Here is a 12,406-nt window from a genome sequence, read left to right on the forward strand (position 1 = left end):
TCATCATTGCACGTTAAAATAACTGAGCTCAACCTCACATCTACAGATATTATGTGCATGCTGAAGCGCGCGCGCGCACACACACACACACACACACACACACACACACACACACACACACACACACACACACACACACACACACACACACACACACACACACACACACACACACACACACACACACACACACACACACAACCCACCCAAGGGAATGAATATTATCATATTTTCCATGAAGACGTGTTGGCCTAGATACATGGTTCATCAGTGAGCCAGAGGCCTAGTCTTTGTGATAGCCAGTTGAGGAGGTAAGGCCACTACCATTTCAGTAGGAAAATGGCCCTGACACTCTTATGTCTCCAGTAGCTATTTCTGTTTAAAGTGCTGCTAGCTTTACGCAGCATATTGTCTTCTTAAAAACACTGTTCATCATCACCACGGTTACTGCCGCCTATAGGAAACATATTGTTTTTGACAATATGGCTTGATAACAGAATATAGAAACATATTGTTTTTAAAGCTCCCAGGCTGTGTCACAGCCGGCCGTGACCGGGAGACCCATGAGGCGGCATACAATTAGCCCAGCGCCGTCTTGGTTAGGGGAAGGTTTGGCCGGCCGGGATTTCCTTTTCTCATCGCGCTCTAGCAACTCCTTCTGGTGGGCCGGGCGCCTGCAACCTGACCTAGGTCGCCAGTTGTACAGTGTTTCCTCCGACACATTGGTGCGGCTGGCTTCAGGGTTAAGCAAGCAGTGTGGCAGGGTCGTGTTTCAGAAGATGCATGGCTCTCGACCTTCGCCTCTCCCGAGTCCGTAGAGGAGTTGCAGCGATGGGACAAGACTCTAACTACCAATTCGATATCATGAAATTGGGGAGAAAAAGAGGTAAAAGTAAAAAAATAAATAATAATAATAATACTTTTAAAAACTATATGGTTTAATATATTGGTATATACTGTAACTATGACATGCGGTTCATCCACCAACCCTATATGACAAATATATTTTATGAAATCTACATCATTCGGTGTTGATTAGCTATAAAACACAACAAAATAAATAACTGTCTTTGTTGATGAGAGTCATAGGTGAGAGGCATAATCAGGTTGACCATGGAACTCTAAATGAGTTTTTGGGTTTTATTTTCGTAATAAGGCTTGCTTCCCGCTTATGGCTAGAAAGAAGCTTGTACAGGCAACTTTTCTCCCTGTAATTGATTATGGTGACTTGTTGTATATGCATGCAGCCTCCTCCGTCTTACAGAGACCGGACTTTGTTTATCATGCATCCTTGAGCTTTATTACAAATGCCAAGTCACTCACCCACCATTGCACATTGTACCAAATGGTAGGTTGGACCTCACTTTATATGCGCAGAAAGATACATTTGTATGTGTTTATCTACAAAGCCCTTTTGGGTCAACTCCCTCTTTACCTCTGTAGTCTGGTCTCCATACCCGGTTTGCTAGGTGGCTGCTACTTAAAGTACCCAGGACATTCACAGTATTAGGCAAGACTACCTTCTCTTCTTGTGCACCAGACGCATGGAATAGTCTACAATCCATGCTTCGTTGTGTTAGTGCCACTGAATGAATGTAAAATATTGATGGGATACTCTGTTACGGAGGAGTGTAAAATGCTTTTTTTAGGCTGGATCATGTTGTTGTGTTGTATTGTTGTATGTTTTAATTATGTCATGTATTGATTGTTGCTGCCTTCTTGGCCAGGTCTACCTTGAAAAATAGACTCTGGGTCTCAATGGGCTTTTCCTGGTTAAATAAAGGTTAAATAAAACATGTTTAAATCACCAGGTGGTAAATGAGTTAATAGACCAATAAGAAAGAGAGTATAAAATCTCTCTGACAATAACAGACAGTTTTCAGTTTCCCCTCCCCACATTCCCAGACAGTCCTAGTACAATTCTTGTTTGAGAAATTGTTCTTTGCTAATAAGCTATTTTTGTTTATTTTTGACCATTTTAATTGAAAACAATCACAGTAAGGTACTTAATTGTTACCCAGAAATGATTTGATGTTGAGATGAAAACAGCTACATTGGACCTTTAATTAAAAATGCCTGGGAAGATAGAGAAGTGTCCTTCTGTCTGAGTCCAGAGAACGATGAGAATGCTTTAAATGCCAGGGATCTTTGCGACCTGAGGGAGCTCTCAGAAGGGGCACTCGAACCGTCAGTGTAGTGACTCAGGTCCACACTCAACTTCAACTCTCTATTTCCCTTACCACTCTAAAACAGTATTATTCGTCAACTCATTAACCACACAAAAGTGATCCAGACTTCGGTAATCAACTACGTATAAGACTTAATTGGAAAACTGATTTAAAAAAAAGTATTGAAAGGTGGGATGGGTACTGAGACTGGAGATATTCTGAGGCAGTTCTTCAAAGCACTTGAGAGGAGGTTGGTGTGTGACAAAAGTGAGAGAACTTGAGAGATGAAGAGAGATATAAAGTGTGAAATACATACAGGTAAACAAATAGACATAAAGAGATAAACAAAGAGAGAAAAACAGAGAGCGAGAGAAGGACACTCACACACGCAGGAAGGCAGCTGTCCAGACCAGTTGTGGTCCTGCAGGCAGATCCGCACCGAGGAGCCGATGAGGCGGAAGCCTGGGATGCACTGGTACACCACCGTCTCCCTGTAGCCAAAGTTCTCCCCAATTACCTGACCGTTCACTATGGTCTCTGGAATACCACAGTGGCCCGCTGGAGAGAAACACAAAGGGAAAAAGTTAAGAGAGAGGAAAAGGGAGAGGGGGAGACGTAGAAGGGGGTAGAGAGAGATGGTGTTTTCACTGAAACAGACACATAGCAGCTAGAGAGAGGAAAAAACTACTCTCGGAGAGAGGCAAAAAACAAACATTTCTTTCCACAGGGCTGCACTTAAGCCTCATCCTCTTCAACATATATATAAACAAAATGGCGAGGGCACTAGAACAATCTGCAGCACCCGGCCTCACCCTACTAGAATCTGAAGTCAAATGTCTATTGTTTGTTGATGATCTGGTGCTTCTATCACCAACCAAGGAGAGCCAACAGCAGCACCTACAGTAGATCTTCTGCACAGATTCTGTCAGACCTGGGCCCTGACAGTAAATCTCAGCAATACAAAAATAATGGTGTTCCAAAAAAGGACCAGTTGCCAGGACCACAAATACAAATTCCACCTTGACACTGTTGCCCTAGAGCACTCAAAAACTATACATACCTCGGCCTAAACATCAGCGCCACAGGTAACTTCCACAAAGCTGTGAATAATCTGAGACATAAAATTCAACATACCAATTAGGATCTGGCTAAAAATACTTGAATCAGTTATAGAACCCATTGCCTTTTATGGTTGTGAGGTCTGGGGTCCGCTCACCAATCAAGAATTCACAAAATGGGACAAACACCAGATTGCGAGTCTGCATGCAGAATTCTGCAAACATATCCCCTGTGTACAACGTAAAACACCAAATAATGCATGCAGAGCAGAATTAGGCCGATACCCGCTAATGATCAAAATCCAGAAAAGAGCAGTTCAATTCTACAACCACCTAAAAGGAAGCGATTCCCAAACCTTCCATAACAAAGCCATCACCTACAGAGAGATGAACCTGGAGAAGAGTCCCGTAAGCAAGCTGGTCCTGGAGCTCTGTCACAAACACTAACAGACCCCACAGAGCCCCAGGACAGCAGCACAATTAGATCCAACCAAATCATGAGAAAACAAAAATAAACTTATTTCCAATGTGTCAAGTAATTAACAAAAAGCAGAGCAAACTACGGTAGAATGCTATCTGGCCCTAAACAGAGAGTACACAGTGGCAGAATACCTGACCACTGTGACTGACCCAAACTTAAGGAAAGCTTTGATTATGTACAGACTCAGTGAGCATAACCTTGCTATTGATAAAGGTCTCAGTAGGCAGACCTGGCTCTCAAGAGAAGACAGGCTATGTGCTCACTGCCCACAAAATTAGGTGGGAATTGAGATGCACTTCCTAACCTCCTGCCAAATGTTTGACCATATTAGAAGCACATATTTCCCTCAGATTGCACAGATCCACAAATAATTAAAAAACAAACCACATTTTGATAAACTCATATCTACTGGGTGAAATACCAGTGGGACATCACAGCAGCAAGATTTGTGACCTGTTGTCACAAGATAAGGGCAACAAGTGAAGAACATTGTAAATACAACCGATAATTTTAAAATATATTTTCCCTTTGTACTTGAACTATTAGCACATCGTTACAACACTGTATATAGACATAATATGACATTTGGAACCTCTGTGAGTGTAATATTTACTGTTTATTTTTATTGTTTATTTCAGTTTTGTTTTATCTACTTCACTTACATTGGCAATGTTAACATATGTTTCCCATGCCAATAACGCCCTTAAATTGAAATGTTTGTGTTGTTGAGAGAAGTATTGTACTGTACTGAATAGTCATGTTCTGGAGACAGACAGACAGACAGACAGACAGACAGACAGACAGACAGACAGACAGACAGACAGACAGACAGACACAGACAGACAGACACAGACAGACACAGACAGAGACAGACAGAGACAGACAGAGACAGACAGACAGACAGACAGACAGACAGACAGACAGACAGACAGACAGACAGACAGACAGACAGACAGACAGACAGACAGACAGACAGACAGACAGACAGACAGGATAGAGATTTTCATTTAATCACACATATCGCAGAAATACAGTATTTGCAGTACACAGACGTGTTCTAGAGAAAATAAAGAAGCCCAAAATAGACACTTCTCCCTGCTTCCACAGACTTGGCATCAGCACACAGAAAAGTTAGACAGTCAAGCTATTTACCACAATAAACATATGTTCATTAGAGGGTGAAGACCAAAATAACTCCACACCAACAAAAACATTCTTAGGGCAAAAGATAGCCTACATTTCACAGGCAATACAGCGTCTGGAGAATGTTGTCTTGGTTGTTTCACACAAACACAGACAGACAACAGAAATGTTGGGAATTAATTGGTCGTTTTACCCAAGCAGCGGGTCTCCTGTCCACTCCACAGTCCAGAGGAGAGGCATTCTCTCACAGTCGAGCCCACCAGCATGAACCCTGCGTCGCACATGAAGATGGCAGTCGCCCCAAAGGTCATCTGGGTACCAATCTTCTTCCCATTGGGCGGGCCAGGGAGGTCCCCGCAGGAAATGACTGTGGCACAGACAATAACAAAGGCATCATCAGCTAGCTGACAGACCAATGGCATTAAACACCTGAGACATATCAGCCAGCTGACAGACCAATGGCATTCAACAGCTGAGACATATCAGCCAGCTGACAGACCAATGGCATTAAACAGCTGAGACATATCAGCCAGCTGACAGATCAATGGTATTAACAAACACCTGAACGATATCAGCCAGCTGACAGACCAATGGTATTAACAAACACCTGAACGATATCAGCCAGCTGACAGACCAATGTTATTAACAAACACCTGAGAAATATTGTAGGAGAATTTACAGTGCTTTGGTGATTTTTCAGTATCTATACTGTTTTCCCAGAAGTAGTGTAACAGAATCAATATGGGGCTAATTATTAGACATATGTAAGCAGAATGAAGGCTGAACCCATGTGAATGTACAAAGCTGGATCAACATCGAGTTAACCATTAGACATGTAAAAATAGAACGTAAACAGAATCCATGTGGATGTGGCAAGCTAGACCAACACATACTTGACTGGTCTGGGCCATATCTGAGCAGAATCCATGTGGATGTGGCAAGCTAGACCAACACAGACTTGACTGGTCTGGGCCATATCTGAGCAGAATCTATGTGGATGTGGCAAGCTAGACCAACACAGACTTGACTGGTCTGGGCCATATCTGAGCAGAATCCATGTGGATGTGGCAAGCTAGACCAACACAGACTTGACTGGTCTGGGCCATATCTGAGCAGAATCCATGTGGATGTGGCAAGCTAGACCAACACAGACTTGACTGGTCTGGGCCATATCTGATCTTGTGAAAGCTACTGGACATACACATGGGTTAATCATACATAGACAACATCGGCCTGAACTTGTGAATACCTTTGAACAGGAACATTAGTTAATCAGTTATAGGCACCATCAGACATACACCTGCAGTAGGAGTGTGAGTGTCTGTTTATTTTTGTGTCATTGCAATGTCACGGCACCAATAGAGTCTATGCCCTAATGTCTGAGCCAATAAAAGAATGGAAACTAAGCAAGGCAACAAGATAAGGGTGGCCACGGCTAAAGGGTATTAATAATTAACATAAAGTGGAGTGACTATGTTATGTAAGGGTAAAACTGTATAAAAGCAGAGTACTGAGACTGGAAAGTTCAGTCGGTCCATGGGCCTGCTCGGCTTTGCTACTTTTGTGATAAAGTCTATTTGAATTCACAAGCTCCGAAGGGGAGTCATATTATTTTTGGGGGGATCCTCAAGATGGGAGGAAATGAGGGGAGAGAGGAGGAGTGGAGAGAAGAGGAGGAGGGGAAGGTAAAGGGAGGTTAGAGGTGTTTTTTTTTTTAAACCAGAAGAATCAATGTGGTCTATTCATTATTCCCACCAACATCCACACTCCAGTCATACCTGATACTCCTACATCCACATTCCAGGCATACAGTACCTGCTACTACTACATCCACTCTCCAGGCATACATGCTACTCCTACAACCACACTCCAGGCATACCTGCTACTCCTACATCCACACTCCAGGCATACCTGCTACTCCTACATCCACACTCCAGGCATACCTGCTACTCCTACATCCACACTCCAGGCATACCTGCTACTCCTACATCCACACTCCAGGCATACCTGCTACTCCTACATCCACACTCCAGGCATACCTGCTACTCCTACATCCACACTCCAGGCATACCTGCTACTCCTACATCCACACTCCAGGCATACCTGATACTCCTACATCCACACACCAGGCATACCTGCTACTCCTACATCTACACTCCAGGCATACCTGCTACTCCTACATCCACACTCCAGGCATACCTGCTACTCATGAAAAATGCCTGTCAAAATGATAATCATTACATAAACATACAATACGGCTAAGGCACACTGTAACAGCCTAAAACACAACCTAAACACAATATGCTTCTGACATGGAAATGGTGTAAAAAGTCCCAGATTGGAAAAAAGAAAATGGCCACCCTATACTCACTCTGGCAGTGAGGCCTTTCGTTCCTCCAACTCCATATGCCATTGGCCGTACACTGGATGTGGGCAGGGCCTAGACGGTAGTAGCCCGGGTCACAGCTGAAGATAATCTTGGTCCTGTACTCATAGTGGGAGCCATTCACGATCCTCCACCTCCCGTGCTCCAGAGAGAAGGAGCCGATGCTTGGACACACCACCACTGTTACACAGAAACACATACACACGCACACACACACACACCCGCACACACAAGAATAGTTAACACATAAATAAAAGCAAAAAACAGTTGAGTATTTTAGCAGACTTAAAGTCAGAAGATATCAAGATAATTCAGCTGAAAATCTGTTCTCACACAGCACTATATTATTGAGGTGAAGAGGATGGAATATTAAAAGGTTTTCTTCTCTCTGTAATCTGTTGACCTCCATTTACGCTGCTTTGTGAGGCAGCCAGGCACGTTTAACAGGCATTTTAATGGGCAATAACAAAATACTGACTACTCCATTCATAAATAAGTGAGGGATTGCCTTTGAGGGGGGAACTGATTTTAAGAGGGATGTAATTGCCCTCCTGAGGAGCTGTGAGGTGAAAGCCCACGCACACCCACACGCACACGCACACACACACGCACGCACACACACACACACGCACACTCTCTTCCCCTGCTTCCCCTGTCTCCGCTGCTGGACTTGCCACCTAGCCTAACGGTACCTGCCTGGGCATAGGGCACCCACACCCTCGTACATGCTCCCCCACTAGCCTCCCACCTGAGCAACGGGGGATCTTGTTGTGGTTGCTCCAGGTGCCATCCGGCTGGCAGACGGCGCTGGTCAGCTCTTTGGAGGACAGGCGGTAGCCGTCATTGCAGAAGTAGGTCACGCGCGTGCCCACCGAGTAGTCCACCGTCAGCACTCCTCCGTTCACCGGCGCCTTGGGCACCCCGCAGGACACCGCTGCCGGGAGGGGGTGGGGGGAGGACCAGGGGAGAAGGAGGGGAGAGGAGGAGAGGAAGAGAGGAGCGTCAGCGCTTATAAAACCCAGGGGGTGAGACGCAGGGTTATCATGTTACGCAATCAAATCAGTCTCACACACAGAGATACACTACATACTCACTACATAATCAGTGTAATACACACACTACACACTCAGATTAGTCTCACACACAGAGATACACTCCAACTCACACATACAGAGCACTCAAATAACACACTCAATCTCACATAAACACCTACCAACAGTACACAACAACAAAGAGGTAAACACACACCGTTTCAACACACACAAAGATCTGCTGATGACAAGACAAACATTAACACTATTCATACATATTGACCTTTCACACTACTCACTCAAAGACCCACTGACTGTACCACGACAGACAGACAGACAGACAGACAGACAGACAGACAGACAGACAGACAGACAGACAGACAGACAGACAGACAGTACTGTGAGGAACATTGACTCTAACATACAGAAACCACATAATGACAAATAGTCCGATTCATTCTTCTAACACACAGAGGGCGATGAGCATTGACGCATTGAGACAACTTCCACACAATAACACACTGCTCACTCAATTCACACTGACGATGTACTGACAAGGTAGTGCCCACTCAATCTTTAAATAGCTACCTTATTTCATCTGATTTACAAAAAGATTCTCACAGAATGTAGTCTTTCGCACAGAGAGAGAGAGAGAGAGAAAAACACATACAGTGACCGAGATAAAGAAACCAAAACCAAGATACTGGCGTGAGCAAACATACAAACCAAGGTAGAACAACTCAAATAATAATTCCACCTCTTCACACAAGTCCCTGTCAAGCAGAGGTGGAATTGTGTGTGCAGGAGTTATTTTAGTTGTTCTACAGTGTTGATTTTTGGGCGGTGACTGCCAGCACCAAATCAAGATTGGCTTTGTAGTGTGAGTGTTAACTTTTTTTCAGGAGTCATTCTGAAGTAGTGACTCCTGGAAAATGTAGGGAGTCATTCTGAAGGAGTGACTCCTGGAAAATGTAGGGAGTCATTCTGAAGGAGTGACTCCTGGAAAATGTAGGGAGTCATTCTGAAGGAGTGACTCCTGGAAAATGTAGGGAGTCATTCTGAAGGAGTGACTCCTGGAAAATGTAGGGAGTCATTCTGAAGGAGTGACTCCTGGAAAATGTTGGGAGTCATTCTGAATGTGGTGGGTGTTTCCTCCTGCTATGACAATCGGTCTATTGTAGTGGGAAAAGCTGGAGATGTTAAATATCACTATTAAGTTCAAGAGTAAACTGAGCACAAAGAGAGGATTATATATATGCTGTGTGTGTGTGTGTGTGTGTGTGTGTGTGTGTGTGTGTGTGTGTGTGTGTGTTCTCAGCTCAGGAAAGTGTGAAACTATTCTGTATTTTCTGGCAAGTCTTAATCCTACAGCCAAAAAACATGAAATCCTTTTTAAATCTAAGATTTTAGCATCCTTATATTTCCTCTCTGTTTCTTTCTATCCAATCAGTTTGGAATAAGACGTAGGCTGCCTCTCAAATAGTAGCCTATTCCTTAGCCTTTATAGTGCACTATTTTTAAACCAAGGCAATAGGGCGTTGGTCAAAAGTAGTGCAGTATACAGGGAACATGGTGCTATTTGGAATGCACCCGAAGGTTACCATCTGTCACGATGCATAATATGCACACAATGGATAATTGTCTTACATTGCAAAAATCTTACATACAATAGCAATTACTAAATACAATTGCTATATTTTGATATACAGTAGATCCATTATCAGACATTTTCACTTCTTGTCAGTGTAAAAACATTGTCATCAAGACCACATGGTGTCCATATGAGGACATATCAAGATGAAGAAAGTCCTGCTGAGATTTTCCGAATATGAACATCGACCCTCATTATCTAATTTCCTGGACCAGTGCTCTTAGATGATGGTGAACAATGACTCCCGGTTGTCTCATTTTAGGGTGAAGTACTCTGACACACTTCTGAAGTTTATGTAGTCATATTATGTGTCACTGCACGTTAGTGTCACTCCAGCCTGTGGCGCCTGACAGTAAGGTGGCATGCATCAAATCATATTAAATCACTGAGTGGCGCTTTAGAAAGCTGGGTTTTCCTGTTAAAACCCGGCTTGTAAAAGGTAAAAAGCTTCTGAAAATAGCTTTTCCAGAATGAGAGTTGAGACTGACGTGAGTAAACTTCAGTTGGTGACGATTTTAAAGACATTGATGGAGAAATGTCTACATTTCATGAAGAAAAAGCTAAGTTGGGGTAGATAAATGTTAGTAATTATTATAGAAATTTAAATCCATTTGATACACTCAGTACATACAACAGGATTCCTAGAAAATTGTAATATTGTAACATGTAGAATCTAGGATCAGGTCTCTCCTGTCCATCTAATCTTATTCATTATGATCTTAAAAGGCAAAACTAATCCTAGATCAGCACTCCTAGTCTGAGACGCTTTGTCAATATGGGCCAAGATCTCACCTTGGCAGGCAGGTACGGTGGAGTCCCAGTCAAAGTATCCGTAGGGGTTCCTCCTGCACACGGCCGTACTGTTCCCTATGAGGCGGTAGCCCCGGTCACAGGCCCAGCGGACTAGGCTGTTGAGGTGACCACCCGTCTGGCTACTGATGGACCCCTGCAGAGGCGAGTCTGGGGTGCTGCAGTACAGGGCTGGAGGGGGGGAAAGAGAGAGAGAGAGAGAGAGAGAGAGAGAGGGAGGGAGGGAGGGAGGGAGGGAGAGAAGGAGAGAGGGAGGGAGGGAGACAGAGAGAGAGAGAGAGAGAGAGAGAGAGAGAGAGAGAGAGAGAGAGAGAGAGAGCGAGAGAGAGAGTGAGAGAGCGAGAGAGAGAGTGAGAGAGGGAGAGAGAGAGAAAGAGAGGGGGAGAGAGAGAGAGAGAGAGAGATGGGGAGAGAGAGGGAGCAGGGGAGGGAGGCAGAAAGAGGGAGACAAACAATAACACACACAAACACACAAACACACACAGGTCAAGTCACTAGTACAGTACCCTGGTGGTTATAACCAGAGCTGTATTACTGTAATACCTACAGCTATAAGGCTCTGACTATAACTAGCTTCTAACTTCTACTGTTACTCATGAGTAACAACACATACAATCTTCATATTATTTCAACTAAATGTGGGTGAATGTTTTTACTTGATATATAGCCCACCAGTGAGGCTACATAGGCATTCATTTGTAAATGTTTTATATACTGTAATTTCCCCACACATATGCAGTATACGTACAGTATGTACAATATATATACATACCATTACATCAATATCACTCTCTCTGGCATTAACACGTTTAAACACTTCTCACAGTTCAGTTCAGTGTAGTTATGTAAAAGCATGCTGTGCAGCTTCTTCCTGCGTTGACACTTGGCCCTGAGCCCTGCACGAACAGGAAGATGGGGACGGGGACTGTGTCACACCAAATCAGTGGGCAGGCGTGAGACACACACCACACTCAGCATACACGTACATACAGTAATTACAAAGTCAGCACAACACAGGGTTAATTCTAGGTGTGTTGGTGTCCTATGTCCTGGAAGACTAAAAGGGGAGAGTTCCTCCCCGTGAGAAAAAGCCTCCTGACCCCCATTTTACGCTCAATGTTGTTTTTGTTAAAAAAACATGTTTTATCTTTCTGCTTTACATACTGTTTTGATCTATCCTGGGTACCAGTCCATTTGTGCCATCATGCCACTCCATTTGTGCCACCATGTACTAACCTAGCAACTAGGAAAGAATTGCTAACTTGAAAAACATTAAGAGTTCACCAGCTAACATGTGACATCTCGTCTCCATCACCATCTAAATGCACTATAAAGTGCTCTGAGTGCTCCTTCAACTGAGCAGTTTGTATAACAAGGCCAAGCATGTACCTCAACTTGTCACTTTCATAACTACAGTAGAAGGGCAAAGTCAACCCACATCCGGGAGTGTCAATTCTAGTTCACACAGCAAGTTCTGACTTACAGGTATATGCCTTATTCATTCAGATCCATATTTAAACTACAGTTAAAAAGCACTGGTCTGATTGTGTGTGAACAATGGTAAGGGGTAGCACATAAAAAGATAGGTGCAGTGAAATGAGTTGTTTTACAGGGCAGCCATAGTAATACGGCACCCCTGGAGCAAATTAGGGCTACGTACCTTGCTAATGGGCACAGA

At 43.7% G+C, this 12,406-nt stretch overlaps 1 protein-coding gene across 3 annotated transcripts in view; it reads right to left on the reverse strand.

Moving 5' to 3' along the window:
* Positions 1-12,406, reverse strand: part of LOC110489401 (CUB and sushi domain-containing protein 3) — a 660,686-nt gene that overhangs the window by 88,826 nt on the left and 559,454 nt on the right. For all 3 annotated transcript variants that reach the window (XM_036971422.2, XM_036971421.2, XM_090227754.1), the window contains 5 exons: positions 10,711-10,899; positions 7,985-8,170; positions 7,222-7,416; positions 5,044-5,217; positions 2,553-2,726 (listed from right to left, as the gene is read on the reverse strand). In XM_036971422.2, the coding sequence (XP_036827317.2) occupies positions 2,553-2,726; positions 5,044-5,217; positions 7,222-7,416; positions 7,985-8,170; positions 10,711-10,899 (918 nt within the window). The remainder of the gene's footprint in view (positions 1-2,552; positions 2,727-5,043; positions 5,218-7,221; positions 7,417-7,984; positions 8,171-10,710; positions 10,900-12,406) is intronic.

Source organism: Oncorhynchus mykiss, chromosome 30 (assembly GCF_057628025.1).
Source record: "Oncorhynchus mykiss isolate SJ-2025 chromosome 30, ASM5762802v1, whole genome shotgun sequence".
NCBI classification, from domain to species: Eukaryota; Metazoa; Chordata; class Actinopteri; order Salmoniformes; family Salmonidae; genus Oncorhynchus; species Oncorhynchus mykiss.